Source organism: Triticum dicoccoides, chromosome 5A (genome assembly GCF_002162155.2).
Source record: "Triticum dicoccoides isolate Atlit2015 ecotype Zavitan chromosome 5A, WEW_v2.0, whole genome shotgun sequence".
Classification (NCBI taxonomy): domain Eukaryota; kingdom Viridiplantae; phylum Streptophyta; class Magnoliopsida; order Poales; family Poaceae; genus Triticum; species Triticum dicoccoides.
In genome coordinates this window covers 609,097,394-609,116,776 of record NC_041388.1, presented here as the reverse complement: position 1 = coordinate 609,116,776, position 19,383 = coordinate 609,097,394, and the positions used below count along the sequence as shown (strand labels likewise).

The 19,383-nt window shown below is 44.4% G+C and overlaps 3 protein-coding genes and 1 pseudogene across 3 annotated transcripts; 1 reads left to right on the top strand and 3 right to left on the bottom strand.

Moving 5' to 3' along the window:
• Positions 1-1,785: 1,785 nt before the first annotated feature.
• Positions 1,786-3,066, bottom strand: LOC119300138 (chitin-inducible gibberellin-responsive protein 2-like). The gene has a single exon (XM_037577194.1). The coding sequence runs from the start codon at positions 3,064-3,066 to the stop codon at positions 1,786-1,788; it is 1,281 nt and encodes a 426-aa protein (XP_037433091.1).
• Positions 3,067-3,807: 741 nt separating this feature from the next.
• Positions 3,808-3,946, top strand: LOC119304604 (annotated as a pseudogene).
• A 9,867-nt stretch (positions 3,947-13,813) lies between these two features.
• Positions 13,814-16,463, bottom strand: LOC119300137. Its single transcript, XM_037577193.1, has 2 exons — positions 15,972-16,463; positions 13,814-15,108 (listed from the first exon to the last, which is right to left on the bottom strand). The coding sequence occupies exons 1-2, from the start codon at positions 16,057-16,059 to the stop codon at positions 13,814-13,816; spliced, it is 1,383 nt and encodes a 460-aa protein (XP_037433090.1). The 5' UTR covers positions 16,060-16,463.
• Positions 16,464-16,679: 216 nt separating this feature from the next.
• Positions 16,680-19,227, bottom strand: LOC119303360 (putative receptor-like protein kinase At4g00960). The gene is made up of 5 exons (XM_037580483.1): positions 18,873-19,227; positions 17,851-18,109; positions 17,497-17,725; positions 17,249-17,399; positions 16,680-17,145 (listed from the first exon to the last, which is right to left on the bottom strand). Exons 1-5 carry the CDS (start codon positions 18,987-18,989, stop codon positions 16,789-16,791), a joined length of 1,113 nt encoding a protein of 370 aa, XP_037436380.1. The 5' UTR covers positions 18,990-19,227; the 3' UTR covers positions 16,680-16,788.
• Between the last annotated feature and the right edge of the window lie 156 nt (positions 19,228-19,383).

The following is a 19,383-nucleotide window of genomic DNA, read 5'->3' as shown; positions in this document are numbered from 1 at the left end:
GGGGCGGCGGCGCGAGACGGCGACGACGACAGGCGGCGGCGGGGACAGCGACGACGACGACGGACGACGGGCGACGGGCGGCGAGGACGGGTTCGAGCGGCGCGAGAGAGGTTGGAGACGAAAGAAGTGGGGAGATCTAACTGAATTTTCGTAAGTGTTGTATATATAGGAAAGGCCTTTAGTACCGGTTGGAGCCACCAACCGGTACTAAAGGCCTCGCGCTGCCACCCCAAAGTTTAGTCCCACCTCGCCGGGCGAAGGGCAGCCGCACTGGTTTATAAACTCAGTCGCGGCTACCTCTTCGAACTCCTCTATATAACAGGTTTGTGGGCGTAAACTCTGCGCGCTACCCTGTGAGTCTGCTGGGCCTTTAAGGCCTGTAATTGCACGCCTGTGGCCTAGCAGGCCCACAGGCCAGCGCCCCAATTTTTTTATAGTTTCTTTTCTGCTTTATTTTCTTCTATTTATTTCTGTGTAGTTTTTTTTATAGTTTTTTCTTTTCTGTTATATTTATTTTCTTTTATTTATTTGTGAGTAGTTTTATTCATCTAGTTTGCCAAAATTTAACATTTTCAGAGTTCATTTTGTAGTGATTTTCAATTTCACGGTCATTTTGTGAACGATTGAAAAATAGCAAATATAATTTTTTTTTTCTTTTCTGCTTTATTTTTTCTTCTATTTATTTCTGAGTAGTTTTTTCTTTTCTGATATATTTATTTTTTTTTATTTATTTCTGAGTAGTTTTTTTATATAGTTTTTTTCTTTCCAGCTATAGTTTTTTTTCTTTTCTGCTATTTTTTTCTTTTCTGCTATTTTTTCTTTTCTGCAAAACTAGATGGTCAAAGTCTGGAGTTATAACCAAAGTTTAAAAAAAAGAAATGCCGACGTGCAATTAGTTTTTGCCATAACAGAAGAAGTCCGGAGTTGTAATAAGTTAGTAAAAATAAAAAAGAGATGCAATGCTCGTTAATTTGCTTCAAGCCTTTCGGAATAGTGTAAACTGCACTGTGCGTAGCTCCGTGCAATCTACCATATTCGTGAAGGCTTGAAGCTAAGCAACGTGAGCATTGAGCCTCTTCTTCATCGTCTCTGCACTCAGGGCTTATAAACCGCTCCTAGTCCCTCTCTCTTGGCGAGGTGGGACTAAAAACAGCTTGCCATAACCTCATTAGTACCGGTTCGTGGTACGAACCGGCACTAAATGGTGATGGTGGGGCCATAGCCTGACCGCAGGTTGACACAGCCTCTTTAGTACCGGTTCATAACATGAACCGGTAGTAAAGGTTCGCCACGAACCGGTGCTATTGATCGCCGCCACGAACCGGTGCTATTGTATACATTAGTGCCGGCTGAAATTCAAACCGGCACTATTATGCTTCACGTTTGACCCTTTTTCTACTAGCGAAACATGCTCTAATTAGTACAGTATATTACGTACAATCATGTCAATCCTACAACGGGGGCAAACCACAACACACCAAATTCCTAGCTATAAACATATTTATTTAGGCGATCACTACGCCTTCTTCTACGTTATGGCTGTCGCGGTATTATCACAGCAACTCCTGGTGCCGATTCCTCTGAATTAGATGAGCAGTGAGTAGACAGGTAACTGAACCGACAAGCAGCAAAGCCCTTAATTATAAGCACAGGTTCCATCTGAAACTGGGGGCAGGATAAGTCAGGCTATAGAAATATCGTGGATCAACGTAACACAAAATCACTCCACGGTTCAGTTTCAACGATAAAAACAGTGCACATACATGAGCTTCTTCTGAAGACATGTCAGCACCATGCGGAAGACACGACCAATACTCTACTCTTCCAACCAAGGTAAAGGACTCCGTCCCTTTCCTCAAGCCTGTAGCAACTGTGGTAGTTATCCAGCAGCGTTTTGATGGTGTTGTTCACCAGCGAACTCAGTGGGTACGGCCTAAATCCAGCCATTGCAAACCTTGCCTTCCATTTCCCAAACGCCTCAAGCCTCTCAACCCTTTCAGCACCCTCACACGCTATTAAATTGATGACATCCCTTGCAAGACAGTGCTGCTCTGTGCTAATCCGTCTCTTATCATCCCTTGGGAGAGCAACATCTATTGACTCAAACATTGCCGTATAGTATTCGAAGGTCTCCAAGTATCTTGAGAAGAATGGAGCTGTGTTTGTATTCGACTCCTGCTCAACAAGAGTCACAACCCTGGGGGATAGGCTCTTGATCATTCTTATAATCCTGTTCCGGTGATTTTCCGTGCTCACGCTTTCATCAGGAGTATGATGCAGCTCATAGGCAAAATTCACTACAATGACCTCCCCGGGCCTTATATCAAGATGCTCAAGATAAACCTCATGGCTAGCAGCATGAACAGCATTGAACTCAAAGGGCATGCCACACGACGCAGAGACACTATGCAATCTTGTCCCAACCATATCCAGTCCACCACCTCGGGCATAAGCAGAGTTTGAGTCATCTATGCCAGTGATTCTTAGGCATGGTGGACCCCCAGACCTCGCTGCAAGAGCCTCAATGATAGTTATCCACTGGCTCCCCTGTGCGATATGGAAATCGATGATGTGAACGAAGTTCTCGCTTTTGATAGCCTCTGCTATGGCACCATTGGCTGACATGTAACTAAACCTGTAGAATGGGCAGATCTCAGAAAGGTGATGCATGTGAGATATTAACTCAGAGCTTGTAGGTTCTTTGCACTTCAAGGATTTATACAGCTTACTTCCAGAGAAAGAGAGCCTGGCCACAAGCCCTTCCAACATGTATGCTCCTAGGCGTTGCATTGGATCTCCAGAGATAGACACCAGCTGACGTAGCTCAGATATCAGCACTTCTGTATGTATATCATTCTCTGCAGCAGCCTTACCACATGCTATGATCACCTGCTTCAAGTCTCCTGTATTAATTCCCAGAACCTGTCTCCAGTTACCTTGTTTCAAAAGATTCTTGGCTTGCAATAAGCTCTTGGGGCTGTCACAGGATATGTCCAATTCAGGCCCAAGAATTGCATTTTCTAGAGTGCTGTTAAACCATATAATGTTCAGGTCCAAGGGGCGCATCACGCACCGGTTTAGTTGAGATAAGTTTCGGTCTAGGTTGATTAGAGTATATGGTTGTAATCTCCTCATGTATATATTATCTCTACTTTCCTTGTACCTCAAGATGTAATCTCAACAAACTTGTATGCTTATCAGGGATATGCCCCTGCCTATATTAACACGAAACCGTCGCCTCGAGAGAGGTACGACGTTCTCCGCTGTTTCACATGGTATACAGAGCCACCTCTATCCATCGCATCTAGCAAAACCCATCCACCGCCAGCCATGTCGTCCTCCTCCAGCACCGTCCAGGCTTCCCTTGGGCAGGTTGCAGAAAAGCTCACCCGCACCAACTACGTCCTGTGGCGTGCGCAGGTGACACCGCAGCTGAGAGGGGCTGGCCTCTTCGGCTACACCGACGGCTCCATGCCGGAACCTATCAAGATCCTCGTCACGAAGGACAAAGATGGGAAAGAAGAGCAGACGCCGAACCCTCTCCATCCGATCTGGTTCAAAGAAGGGCAGCAGGTACTCGGATACTTGCTCAATACTCTCACCAAAGAGGTCCTCGTGCAGGTTACCTCCATCGCCATGCCGCACGAGCTCTGGGCGGCTCTCGCCCACATGTTCTCGTCGCAGTCTCGAGCCCGCATCAACAACATCCGGGTTGCTCTCTCCACGGTGCAGAAGGGGACGCAATCTGTTGCCGCCTACTTCGCCCAGATGAGAGCACTCGCCGATGAGCTCGCAGCCGCCGGAAAGCCCATCGATGACGATGAGCTTGTGTCCTACATCACCGCCGGCCTCGACATGGAGTATCAACCCCTCGTCTCCGCCAATGACAAGCGCACCGACACCATCAGCATCGATGACCTCTACGCTTAGATGAGCAACTTTGATCAGCGCCTTGCCCTCTACAACAACAACTCGGGTGGGGGCTTCAAGTCATCTGCCAATGTAGGCTCTCGCGGCGGCGGCCGCGGCGGTGGTGGCTCACGCTACCGTGGACCTCCGCGCGGCAAGGGAAAGCCGCCATCTGGCGGAAACAGCAGCGGTGGCAACTCCTCCCGTGGTGGCGGCGGTGGCGGCGGGCGGCCCTCCAACAACAACAATAGGGGCCGTCGTGGTGGCAGGCCTCGCGCCAACCCTGATGCGCCGCGATGCCAAATCTGCGGCAAGCTAGGCCACACCGCCCGCGACTGCTGGTATCGCTATGAATATGATGGCGAATCCTCACAAGATGAGAAGGTTGCAGGTGCTGCTGATGGCTCCTACGGCATCGACACGAACTGGTACGTGGACAGTGGTGCAACTGACCACATCACGAGCGAGCTGGAAAAGGTGACAGTTCGTGAGAAGTACCATGGACAAGACCAAGTTCACACTGCCAACGCAGAAGGTATGAGCATTAGCCACGTTGGTCATTCAGTGACCCCCCATAGAAATATCCGTCTAAGAAAATTTTTGCATGTCCCTAGTGCTTCTAAAAATCTCCTTTCAGTTCATCGCATTGCCATTGACAACCATGTATTCCTTGAGTTTTATCCGTTTTTCTTTTTGATCAAGGATCAGGTCACGAAGAAAATTTTGTATCGAGGTAGATGCGTTCGAGGGTTGTACCCGTTGATTTCGGAGCTTAGGAGATTGAATAAACAAGCCTATGGTGTCACCAAAGTCTCTTCAACACGGTGGCATGATAGATTAGGGCATGCATCTTTTTCTTTAGTTGAACATTTGCTTAAAAAGAATAAGCTCCCGTTTGTTGGTGAGCGAGATCGTGAAACAATTTGTGATTCATGTCAGTGTGCTAAAAGTCATCAACTACCTTATCCTGTGTCTACAAGCATCTCCACCAAACCTCTTGAGCTCATTTTTTCCGACGTTTGGGGTCCTGCACCTAAATCAGTTGGCAGACACACTTATTACGTAAGTTTTATCGATGACTATAGCAAGTACACGTGGATCTATCTCATCAAAAAGAAATCTGATGTCTTTCAAGTTTTTCACAACTTTCAAGCACTAGTAGAAAGAAAGTTTGATTGCAAAATCCTAGCTCTCCAATCCGATTGGGGAGGGGAGTACCGCAACCTCAACTCCTTTTTTCAGCAAGTTGGCATATCACATCACGTGTCATGCCCCCATGCTCACCAGCAAAACGGATCAGCCGAGCGCAAGCACAGGCATATAGTTGAAGTCGGCTGGCCTTACTTGCTGTTGCCTCTATGCCTTTGAAATTCTGGGATGAGGCCTTTCTCACCGTAGTCCACCTCATAAACATGTTGCCAAGTAGAGTCATCAACAATGAATCTCCAGTAGAACGTCTCCTTCACACAAAACCAGATTACACATCTCTACGAGTGTTTGGGTGTGCGTGTTGGCCGAATCTTCGGCCATACAACAACCACAAACTCATCTTCCGATCCAAACAGTGTGTTTTCTTGGGCTATAGTCCACAACATAAGGGTGTAAAATGTCTTGATGTATCCACCGGATGTGTCTATATTTCCCGTGATGTTGTGTTCGATGAAACTGTTTTCCCTTTTGCACAACTTCATCCCAACACCGGAGCCCTTCTTCAAAAGGAGATTCTTCTTCTACCTTCACACCTCACGGGTCGTGCCAATGGGGATGTTTTAGACACTAATGACCAATTGTTGACTAATCCTCTTACTGATGATGGTCTTGAGTCTTGTGATGCAACAGAAAAAAAATTGTGCAGAAATCGGTGAAGAAATCAGCCCAAATCATCATTTTATGCTTCCTGGACAAAACAGCAGCATCATCGGCGCGGATCTACCTTGGGATCCAGGCGCATCCTCCTCGGGATCGGTTCTGCGCCAGTCTGCTGCCCTGGCCCCCATGGGATCCGCGCCCTTCGCGCCAGGCCGATCTGCCTCGAGCCCCGCATCGCCACACGCCACCAGCGGCTCGGTGGATCGCCTGGTCATCGCTCCGCGCCAACCAACCAGCGCCAACTCCAGCCGCCAGCGCCTGACCCCCCGCCCGGCCCCGCGTCTGGCCCCGCACCTGGTCGGTTTGGCCCCGACACGCGCTGCTACGCGCGGCGCCCATCGAGGCAGGATACGGGTGCTGATTCTGGTGCGGATCCCGCTGCAGCTCCTGTCCCACCGGCGCAATCATAGCGAAATCATGCGCCCCCTGCTAGATCGGGATCCTCTGCAGCGACTTCTTCTTTAGCTTCACGTGCGCCGGCCACAGAAGATCCGGTCCGCATGTCCTCGCCCAGCGAGCCTGCAACTGTTCCTGGCGCTGGATCTTCTGCTGATCCTTCTACACCACCTCGCACTAGGCTTCAGAGGGGAGTTACTCAACCCAAAATTACAAGTCTTTAGCAAAGTTTGGACTTGCTTGTGTTTCACATGAACCAGATATTCCACACTCTGTTGCAGAAGCTCTAGGCGATCCCAAGTGGCAGAAGGCTATGGAAGATGAATACATGGTGCTCCACAAAAATAAAACTTGGCACTTAGTTCCAGCACGTCAAGGCAAAGGTAAAAATGTTATAGATTGTAAATGGGTCTTCAGAATTAAAAAGAAATCTGATGGCACCATAGATCGTTATAAGGCTAGAATAGTTGCAAAAGGTTTTAAACAAAGGTGCGGTTTAGACTATGAGGATACTTTTAGTCCTGTAGTAAAGGCTGCTACTATTCGCCTCGTTTTGTCTATTGCCGTATCCAGAGGATGGAGTCTACGCCAGCTAGATGTTCAGAACGCGTTTCTTTATGGTGTTCTGTAATAGGAAGTGTTCATGAAACAACCTCCTGGGTTTGAAAATAGACAAAAACCCCTCCACATATGCAAGCTTGACAAGGCTCTATATGGATTAAAACAAGCTCCTAGAGCATGGTATTCTCGGTTGATTTCAAAGCTTCAAGGACTTGGGTTTGCTCCATCCAAGTCTGACACCTCACTGTTTATTTTCAACAAGTCAAATACATCTATATTTGTGCTTATATATGTTGATGATATTATTGTCACAAGCTCATCTGATGAAGCTATTTCAGCACTGCTCAAGGATTTGAACTCTGAGTTTGCTCTCAAGGATCTAGGAGACTTGCACTACTTCCTTGGCATTGAAGTAAAAACAAATGGAGATGAGCTTCACTTGTCCCAAGAGAAGTATGCCACTGATCTTGTAGCAAGAGCAGGGTTGCAAGGTTGCAAGGCAGATCCAACACCTCTATCCAGCTCTGAGAAACTATCCTTAACAGAAGGGAAACTCTTGAATCAAGAGGACAGCACCAGGTATAGAAGTATGGTTGGTGCACTGCAATATTTAACTCTGACTAGGCCTGATATTTCTTTTGCTGTGAACAAAGTATGTCAGTTCCTTCATGCACCCACTACAGTACATTTGACAGCTGCAAAACGCATACTCAGATATGTCAAGAATACTTTCAGTGTTGGACTCACCTTCACCAAGTCACCATCAACACTTGTAAGTGCCTTTTCTGACTCTGATTGGGCAGGTTGTCTTGATGACAGACGCTCAACAGGTGGTTTTGCAGTGTTCTTTAGTCCAAATTTAATCTCATGGTGTGCTAAAAAACAAGCTACTATGTCTAGATCCAGCACAGAAGCAGAATACAAAGCACTAGCAAATGCTACTGCAGAAATTATTTGGGTTCAGTCATTAGTGAAAGAGCTTGGGATACATAGTAAACAGGCTCCATGCTTATGGTGTGACAATCTGGGTGTCACCTATCTTTCTGCTAACCCAATATTTCATGCAAGAACAAAACATATCGAAATAGATTTTCACTTTGTCAGAGAAAGAGTAGCAGAAAAAAAAGCTGGATATATTCGGTCTCAAGACCAAGTTGCAGATGGCTTCACTAAAGCTTTGCCTACCAGAGGTTTTGAAGAATTTAAGCGTAATCTCAACTTGTCCAAGTTGTGATTATGGGAGGGTGTTAAACCATATAATGTTCAGGTCCAAGGGGCGCATCACGCACCGGTTTAGTTGAGATAAGTTTCGGTCTAGGTTGGTTAGAGTATATGGTTGTAATCTCCTCATGTATATCTTATCTCTACTTTCCTTGTACCTCAAGATGTAATCTCAACAAACTTGTATGCTTATCAGGGATATGCGCCTGCCTATATTAACACGAAACCGTCGCCTCGAGAGAGGTACGACGTTCTCCGCTGTTTCACAAGTGCCAAGAGAATCAGTTGTCGAGAAGTATTCAGTCTGTTCGTCAGTTAGACTTGCACCTGTGATCATCTCATCCGTTGGAACCTAGAATCCAGGAATCGTTAGGTGGTTGATGGAAAAATGCAGGATGGAATTGTTGATTGTGCCATAGCAGTAGGTAACTTTATTTACTGGTAGAAAATTGTGCAACGGAGTTGGCTGTGCTGAAAGTGATCCCTGATCATTTAAGATATTTGCATGTGTCATAGAAGCATCGGGCTGACCATGTCCTACAGCAAGTTGATCCCCAAAACTATCAGAAACAACAACAATAATAGTAGTAGTAATAACAATAATAATCTTGCAATGAAACAGAAATTACAGTCTTGAGGATGTGTGATGCAAAACTAGGCAGGTGTTTAATATTGACCTTGATGCACCGTATGTTCTTGCTTCGAATCACCAGCGTCATTGTTTGACAGGACTTCGGCCAGTGAGAACCCAATCAATGAATGTCGATCACCAAATTCTGCAATAAATTGAATTTTGAGAAACATACAACAACGAAGTTCATTGATGGAATGCAGTATTAAAGCTCACCGTTCTGTGCAGCTATGTCATTAGGATATTGCGATGTCCTTTTAGCTTGTACGGAAGGACCTGCATCATTGTTCAGAGGCACTGCACGGACAGGGCAGCCATTCATCATCAAATAATCAGGAATAAGAACCCCTGATTTTTCCCGCTCCTCGAGTTTCTTTAATGCGGACATTTTCCTGCTCTTCACTTTAAGCTGTAACAGAATCTTTCTTTTATGTCATCACCGTCATAATGTACTAGAACATGCTTGCTTTTATTTGGACTGCAGCAAAGCATCTGATGATCATAACTTTATAAAGCTTCTACATCATCGAAAAGCAATATTTTAGTGTGATAGCAATGTATTGGTGCCAGCAAAATGCTTCTATTTTCCCTGCTATTTTTATGATGAATTTGTCTTTTTATGGGTTTTCTTTAGGTGCACCGGGGTTGTCGCTAGCTCCCCCTTATGTTGAATTCTACTGTGATTGAAGGGGTTTAACAACATGCTTTTATCATACGCTTATAGGAAATAATAAACTCCATATTAGTAGTTTACCTTTTTTGGAAGGAAAACTGTAACGGGGGCCCCGGCGGTATAAATAGGATAAAAACCAAAATTCATGTCCTCGGGTACTTGAACCCCGGTGGTGGGATTGTACTCCACTCCCCCAACCAAGTAAGCTAGGCTCACTTCTCTAACATCAATTTACCTTGTTTTTGTTCAGCAATGCAGTTATAGGTTAGCCAATAGCTGTTCATTGTGACGCTGAAGTATTCAAAGTTCCACAAGCAAATTTTGCTATACCTTGTTACCGTGACAACATTTGCAAGTTAATTGCCAGCACACTATTACTTTAGTGTATATAACAGCCTAATTATGATGGACATGGAATAGTGTCACATGCATACCTGCTGAAACTGATCAAGGTCACTGACAGGAACATAATCTCCATTGGTCAGCACACCGACAAGATCATAAAAAACATTGAATAAGAGTTCACAATTTTCCTCTGCAACTCCATAAGAATAGATCTCAACCCCAGGATCACATGTGGTGGCATGTGTACCATGGTACTCCAGTCCTCATCCTTCATGCCAGTAAGCTATTTGCCAGAAGTTAAGAGTTTTCTCAGCAAATAATGAAGTGCTTGTCATCCAGCACACTCCTCTTCGACGTGCGACTGCGCCATCTTTAAAATATGTGGTTTCTTGCAGCTCTGGCGGCCGCTTAGCCGCATCCAGGATTGGAACGCCATCAACACCCTCATCTCCGACCTTCGAGCGATGGCCTTCCGTGTGGCGCCCCCGCTTCCGCCGCCTCCTCCAGAGCCAGACTAGGCTTCCGGCTATCTCCGTTGGGCCGGTGTGCCGGCCTCTTTTTTTTTCCTTTTTTGGGCTTGTTGAGTTGTGCCCTCAGCATTAACCTTGGTACCTTGTTGTGTGTGTGAGTGCATTTGTGAACCTTCACGCCTTGTGCGTGTGTGTGGCTGTATTCGTGTTCCATGTTTGTGGATTGGGCGGTTTGCTTTACATACAAAGCGGGGCGAAAGCTTTTTTCGGTAATAATGAAGTGCTAGCAGATATTATAGTCCACATGAACATTTAGCATTATGCAGTCCAAGCAAGTCCTAGGAGGTACTGGGCGTATTAATTATATCTATTGCAGGTAATTTGAAACACTAAAGACTGTAGAAACATCATTACATTTTTAAAAGTCTATAACTATACATTTACCTTTTGGAGACCAGATTTATCTCTGTGATAATGACGCATCAAGCGCTTCACTGTAGTAATATTTTTATCAGCTAGGTCATTGCAAAGCTTCTCCTTTAGAGAAATGTTCTCCAAACGATGTACCGCTTCTTCTGTAGATGGAGGATACTTCTTTCCATTTACTGAAAGTAAACAAATGTTGGATGTCTTATGCCAATATATAGGATCGTTTCATTATGGATACCACTGTGTCTGATGATAATAGCATTCAGCAAAGGATTAATGTACATGGTAAGCTGCAAATCGATTTACCATGCATATTACTGATCTACGACCAAATATACAAACATTAGAAAATTAAGACGGTCCCATTCTTTCGGTATTCCACAGGAAATGGATAACTCAAAATAAAATATGTATTGAGCAAAGAAAATTGCAATCTCAATTTTGTTACAGAACTAGCCATTCCCTTCCAAAAGCAGAACATTAGTGCCAAGACTTCATATTTCCAGATAAATAATGCCACTGCATGTATAAGGCCATAAAACTTTATGAAAGATATGATGTGTGCTTTAATTATTTTTTTACTTGAATAATCTTGGCAGCCACTTAGAGGAGGAACATGTTTCTCAGCTGACAATGTCAAACAATAAACGTTTCATTGAATGAGCAGATTGCACCACTGTATTAAAATTTCCAATGCAGTACAATTAAAAATATTGATGCCCCGAATAGATAAAGGGTATACTCGTATACTCACATGCGCTTTGGTGGTCTTTGACGACAAAAGGATCAGTAATTGCTTCTTGAACTCTGACCGCAAGATCCTGTCTTTCAACTCTTGCTGTCAATCTTAACTTTTTCCTGTAGCTCTCCGTGAAGAAAAAGGAGCCAATACAGGCCTCACCATTTGTTAAATTAACTACAACTGTTAAGACTGACTCTTTCCCATTATACATATGTATCTGCTTGTTGAATTCCTCTTTGGTGAAGTCCGCTTGTCCTCGCTCAGTAAAGAAATCAGCATGGACTGCTAAAATCTCAATTTGCAATTTAGAAAGGTCGCCCTGTGTGATTTGCTTATCGTTTTCAAATATCACTACCTTAGCATTTTCTCCATTCAGCCATTGTACTGGACAACCAGTGTAAAGGGGGTCTTTTGGTCCTTCAACATCAACAAAGCGCAGCTTGACTCTAGTGGTGCCTCCAGATTCAGGAAAACCTGCCGATATCTGCCTAAATTTTAAAAGAAGATGAGTGAGACAGTTCCAAAAGGAAAATAAAAACATGTACGGCCAGAAAAAAAAATGCCAGATACCTAGGAGGCTCATAAATTCCATTAGGAAGCAAAGCTGCTTGTCGTTCACCAAGTTCTGCAATAGCTTAAATTTTGAGAAAAATGTAACAAACAAGATCAGTGGTGGAACATAGTACTCCCTACGTTTACTTTTATAAGTCGCGGAGCGAAATCATGTGCACCCTCGCTCGGTCGCGCACGAGAATGGTGTTTTCCATTTTTACCCCCGTGTCGGCCGCGAACATGGTAGCGAAACATTCGCATCCCCTCCCTCACACACACTCGCCCACATCCCTCCCTCTCTGACGCACGCTCGCCCGCATCGCCGGCGCCGCCTCTCCCCGAGCTTCTCCCTCGCCCTCTCTCGCCGGCGCCGCCTCTCCCCGAGCTTCTCCCTCGCGTGCGTCGTCAGCGCCCTCTCCCTCGCGCGCATCGCCGGCGCTCTACAGAAACAACTCCATCGTTAAAAATGCGATTTTTCCCCCTCCGGCTCTCTGATCTGCAGTGGCGGTGCTCGATCTGCGGCGTGGACTATCAAGACGGCGCGACGGAGCTGCTTCTGCTGGTTGCCGGCCCGGAGCTGCTGCTGCCGGTCGTCCGCCCGGATCTGCTGCTTCAGGCGATGCCCACATCGCCGTTACCCTCCCGCTCCTCTTCCTCCTCAGCATCAACGGCGGGGGTGCTGGGAGGGGGAGGGGTGGATGGGCCCTTCTTCGAGCCGTACAACCATCGCAGAGCAGAGCAGGAAGCTCGTCTCCGAGGTGAGGATTTACCGCAGCCGCTGCAGTTAAATGCATCTAGTTCATCCTCTGTAGTCTGTATTCTGCTCTTCTCACCTCACCTTCAGTTAAATGCATCTGGTCATGGATATGATTCAGAGCATCAGATTCACAAGCATGATGGATGGAGGGATCTGTCAAATGGTGCGGCTCCTTGTGCTACAACGACAGTGACATGCCGGCCTCCCACACGCACATAGCATGCACTGATTGACACCTCAGTAATCAAATGCAGGGGAGTAGCTAGCTTTGCTTGTATGTGTGTGTACTAAGATGAGGCAGTTATCAAATTAAGTGTCTTCTGAAAGCAACAAATATGATGATGATACAGTACAAACTTGTAAGTCACATCAAACTCTGCTTCTGCAAAAAAGAAAAACAACTCTACCTCTGTTTTGGAGAAATAAAAGTGAAGGAGAAAGATTGTGTGTGTATGGATGAAAATCAAGCAAAGACAAATGATGTCCAGGCCACTTTAGTGTTCACCACTTGATCCTCTCCACCTAATTTGCCTTGCAGATTAACAGATGTGGTGGAGTATATCTTCTGGAATGGGTATGAACCGTCCAAAGTTCAGGTAATCTACTTACTGCAGATGGAGTAGTTGCCCTTTTACTCAACTGAATGAAATACTCCATAATTTAAATATCTTGTGCTAAATATGCGATCTCGTTAGAAATTCTCCATAATTTAACCCAACCGAAAGAGTTGATCGACATGAATTTTTCTGGAGTAGTTCGCCAACAGTACATTGAATAAAAGTTCAGTTAAGCAAGCATGATACTCCTATTTTTGGAGTAAAAATTCAGTAAAGAGCTTGGCATCTCAGTTTGCATCTAGGAGTACATCTAAAACTTCCTATGAGTGTATATTCTTTGCTGCAGAGAATATATACTCCTATCAAACAAGTAAAGAATATACTCCTAGTTGGAGTGTTTTGCAACTTGCTAGGAGTACTGGGGTATCAATCTATCTATAGCAAGTGATTCAGTTCTCTTCTTTTCCAACCATAAATACTGGAGTATATATTCCAATATACAGCAAGTAGTCCAAGTATAAGCTGGAGTATATAGCAATATATAGCACAATATAGTCTGTGGCAACAATAATTATAGACCTCAAGTTCACACATAAACACATACTCCTTTGCTTGTAAGCACGGAATACACAAGTACTACAACAAACTGGAGTAGAATACACAACAAGTACACACAGATTACACAACAAACTGGAGTAGGATCAGCGTCCAAGCATCTCTAGTGCCATTGCATACACTTCGGGAGGAACTGAGATCATGGGCGGTAGCAGTTGTAGCCTTTCTAGCCTATCCTTGTTCATGTGCGGGATTTTGTATTTATTGGCTCCACCATTCTTCATTACTTCAACCATGCAAGTCTGCAGAGTTATGAATACTCTGTTAAGTTTTGAAACTTCATATCCATCGAACTCCTCTTGAACACCTTTAATCAGCTCTGGAATAGTTTTCGGACTTTTGCAGTCTGTTAGCGACTGAATCGAGCTGAAGAACCCAAGGTCCAGGGCGTTCATGTCCGGAGAATTTGGAGGCTGATACATTATTCTGATGTCCAGGCCACTTTCGTCCACAGCTTCTGCGAATGCTTGATCATTAGGTAGGATATGTGTTCTCGCGTTATCTTGCTGGATAAAAATGGGTTGTCCATCATCATCTGCAGGCCACAATGCTTGAATCGCTGGCACAACCTTCTGTATAATGTACTCTCTCATCACATCCCTCGTCACTATGACAGGCTTTGTTTCCAATGTCCCTTTTTCCCTGTTCTTGCTTTTTTTTGCTGCTGCAGTCACTCTCACGAATGGCCATACCCCAATTTTTCCAGAGAATGTCATGTTCCCATCTTCATCAAACCGTGGTCTTGCTACCGCTGTGAGAAACATCACTTTTCCAATCGAGTTTTTGACAGGTCTTTCCGGGTCCTCTTCGTCAGGCAGCAGATAGTAGTTCCTCTTTCTCTTGGTCATGGAGAACCATTTTTCGTCGATGTGAACAATATTATGCATACTCCTGAAACTTGGGCTTACATCTCCTAATGTTGCCTCATCTATCATAGAGAGGCAAAAATCCACCCTATCTCTCTTATTTTTCTCTGTCAGTACCGGCTTTACCCTGTTGGAGTGTCTCCTTATCTTATTCAACTTGAACTTCTTGTATAGTGTAGTAGGGCTTACACCTAGTGCCTTGGCTAGAGATCGAATAGTTGACCTCTTGTTTAAGGGAATTGTCGGAATGAGAGATAGGATATCATCATAAGATTTTCTTCCACAATTTTCCTTTCTTTTGTTTGAAACATCCACCTCCTGACCAAGGCCTTTCTGTTTCATTGCCGTCTCCCATATTCTTTGAATAACTCGAACATGTGCTCCAAATATTGCAGCCACGTCCTTCTTATCAGTTCTCTTGAACTTGCCTCCTCTACTCTTATGGAGGGTTTCCAAGGACATGTAAGCGGCATATCTCTGCGCATCAGTGAGCCAATTCCTTTGCCTTTGTACTCCTACAATAGCAATAGAATAATTAAATTAATTATTGCAAGAATATTAAAAATTGGTTGCTGGAAATGTAAACAAGAGGTCAACAATAGCAACAACAATTCCATAGGATAGGAGTATTGCTTGCTTTGCTTGCTGTAAATATAAACATAAATGTTGCTTGCTGAAAATATAAATGTAAACTAAACTTGTAAATATAAACTAAAGTGTTCAGTTCCGTATACCTCAAAACTTGTAAATATAAATAGATTATAAACTAAACTTAACTTGCAGCAATTTCTTTTCCATTCGTAGCTGTCAGGGTATATGCTAATTTTGAGGGTAAATATGTTCAAGAGAAACTGGTCAGATAGGCTTTGTTCCTGCTGAACTGAATTGTCTATATGTGAATGTAACCTGGTAAGGGGACATTTTGGCCTGAAAATAGATATTTGGAGCTATGCTCTTGGCATGGTTCTGAACTGAAACTTATGTAGCCATTTTTGTTTTAACGCATGAGTGTCGTGCACCCTTCTTTGATAGCTTGGGCAAGGCATTTCAAATAATTGGAGATAGGGGTCCCATGAACACGTAGCTGTCAGGGTATATGCCTATTTACACACACATACATGCTGTCAGAGTATATGTTTATTTACACACACATACATGGAGTTTGTTCAGTTTGCCTATAAGCAAATGAGACAAAAACTGAAAATGTCCCTACAATTAATGTCCAGGAGACCTCTGTTGCTTGTTGAAAATGTAAATGTTGCTTGTTGAATAACCTATGAACAAAATGAAGCTTCCTCATATGCACTATTCAATCTTAGCAATCCCTTCTCTGTTACTTCCGAGGCATAATTTGATGCAAGATTAGAAGAAATTATACCTGAATTTTGACCAGCATTGTTGCTTTCTTCTTCAGGTTCTTCGTTGCCTTCTTCAGGTGGAGTGAAATTGAGATCTGGGACTACCATGCTTGAAATTGGGCCAACGAGCTGCTGCTGTTGATGTTGAGGATCTGCTTCTTCCTTGCTGTTGAAGATCTACTGATGTTGTTGGTGAGGAGCTGGACCATCAAAGGTGCTGGACGAGGAGCTGGGCCGGCTTTCAGCGAGAAGCCAACAAGGATCACCGAGCCTGGAGGTTGTGGAATACGCAGATCCTGGGCAAGGAGCAGCGAGGTGTTGGGCGAGGAGTTATGCCGGCTTCCGAGCTCAACTTCTCCTGGCCTTCTCCCCTGGCTCCCCTGGCTCAGGGCTAGCTGCACCTTGCCGACGACGCGGGGAAGAAGGGAGGCAGTGCTGGCGAGGTGCGCTGGGGCTGGTGGCCGGCGGCCGGCGAGGTGTGGTCCTGGGGCCGGCGGTGACCAGGAATCTGGGCGGCGATGAGGATGAGATCCTGGGCGGCGATGAGCGGGAGACCCTGGGCGGAGAAGTTGGGCGCCAGGTGAGCAGCGAAGAGATCTTGGGCGCGAGGTGGGCAGCGACGCGCTGGGCGAGGAGAAGCCGGGTGCGAGGTGGGCGACGACGCACTGGGAGAGGAGAAGCCGGGCGCGAGGTGGGCGACGATGCGCTGGGCGAGGCGATTCCGATATTTTTTGAATTTCAATTGATCGATTGGAAGGGGTATTGTTGTCCATTACCCTTTTTTTGGGGCTGTCGGAAATTTTCTTCCGCGCCTTACAAAAGTGAACGGAGGGAGTATTAAAATTCACCTTGTTGTGCAGTCATGTCTGTAGGATATTGCCATGCCATTCTAGCTTGTTTGGAAGGGCCTGCATCATTGTTCAGAGGCACTTCACTGACAGGGCGGCCATTGTTCATGAAATAATTAGGGGTGAGCCCCCCTGGGTTCTCCTGCACGTCAAATTTCTTATACGCATAGGTACACTCAGTTTCTGTCTCATTCAGTCTATCAACAATATTCTTTACAGTTGGCCTTTTGTGTTGATCCTCCTGCACACAACTTAAACCTATTTCAATACATATCTTTACTTGCTTGGAATATGCCTTCATCAGACTCGATGTTTCATGTGGTCTATTTGTCCAATTTTCCTGTACCTACCGATTTAGAGTACAAAAAAATGATAATATCTTAGAATAATCAAAGTATTTTTATGAATTACATGCACATTATCTTGATAAAGGCAGCACGTTCTCTTACCAAATTAGTGAATTCGTGGGAAGACATTTCAGCGCTTTTGTAGTAGCCCGCCCGTCCTGCCATTATCTTTATGATGACGACACCCAGGCTGAATATGTCAAATTTACTTGAGATTAAATAGTTGCGTATGTATTCCGGCGGTAAGTACCCTCTGCATCACACATGTTATACAAATGTTACTGTTACTACACATCTAATCCAAAATACATTTACCTTCTCCAATTTCAGTTCATATGAAGAATGCTTACTGTGTTCCTAAAGTACTTTTTGTAGCTCGCGTTCGTTCATCTCCAAACAGCCTAGATATCCCAAAATCTGCAATTCTGGGAACCATGTTCTCATCCAGCAATATGTTGGCTGGCTTTAAATCCAAATGATAAATAGGTGGCTCTAATTTAGTGTGGAGGTATTTCAAACCCTGGCAAATCCCCTTAATTATTCCGTAGCCTGTGTGCCAATCATATTTATCACATTCATCTGCAGCACCAAATAAGGGGAATTCTCGAGAGGTAAATTCTAAGGATGATACCTTAACATGCTATGGTCTCGAAAAAAAAGAAACCTTAATATGGTAAGTAAAACAAGGAGAACAACATCTTTACCAGAAATATATTTTTCAAGGCTTCCATTAGACATATACTCCAAGCAGAGCGCCCTATGTATCTTTTCCGCAAGAACCAATTTTCCTTCGTACATTGCTGGTACTTCCTGAATATGGTGGCAATAGCCAACTAACCGCACAATATTTCGGTGCTGCAGCCTTGCAAGGTTCTTAAACTCATTATGAAATTGCTCCTCGTCAACCCCGGGCATATCATAGATCTTCTTCACAGCAATCTTTTGCCCGTCTGGATGCACACCCTGCACAACATTTCACATGGTTTAATTTACTGTTTGTAAAGTAGAAAATGCTATGCTTGAATGTGGAAACACAAATCATTTACTGCTACAGGAATGTACGTGAGTTCATCATTAACAAGACCAGTAGAGAAATATATATAGTACTCACTCTGTAAAGAAATATAAGAGCGTTTAGATCACTAAAGTTGACGGGGCTGGTGGTCGACAAGTTTACTCCCGGGGTCCATTGTTGCTGGGGGTTGCCGGACTTGGAGATGACGGAGACGATACAAACCGAGTGGAAATCCTTCTGAATGAAACCAGGTTCATAAGTGGTCATTGGGATATATATATATATATATATATCTTTTGCAGCCCTATGTCCTGTTGTAAAAAGAGGTTTTGTTACTACTCCGTGTTTGCTGTTACTTAGTTATTTTTTTCTGGTCTACTCACGCAGCTTGAAGCCTGGAACTTCTAGTTATAATTTTATCAGCGATAGGCGAAATCCTTTGTGCTCAACTGAACCTGATGCAGACTTTGCTGATCTTTGTTATGGTTAAATCTGGCCTAAAGGTTATATGTAAATAGAGTATACAACTTGTAGACTCATGCACACATAGGCACTCATATGCGACACCTACTAAAGACGATAGTAGGTAAATCACGGATCTTATACATTGACCAAATCACCAAATACCTCTTGTTCAAAATACGGTAGTAGTATGATACTAGTTTGATATTGTTGATGTCAGGAAGCCATGTAAACAATCTATTATCTTACCAAGTAAACCTCTCCAAACGAACCACTACCAAGTTTCCGCTCCTCGGAAAAACCATCTGTGATTTGTAGTAATAAATCGAGGGGCACAGCCGTTGACTCTGAACCTGCATCGTCCATGCTGTTGCAGAAAGAAAGAAATGTTATATTTGACTCCTCATCAGTTGGGCGACTCACCTTCTCCTTATTGACCTCTAACAATAGGCAAATCGAGCCTTCCCAAAAATATGTATAGATGAATGGAACTTGCACAAATAAGATCCAGCTTATACAGCAGTTCTTATTGAAATCTCTAAAAAGGCTTATATTTAGAAACGGAGGAAGTACATGATAATTTACACATAGAGCAAACTGTTGTCAACTGCAAACCCGACAGTAACACAGAGCTGTGATGATAGCAAAAATGCATTGACTTTCAAAATCATCCGATGGATCTGAGGGAGAGTTTTTTTGAGGGAGAGTTAGCTATGGGGAAAGCATTAAGAGTGAGGATCTTGGTAGAGGCCGGCGAGTG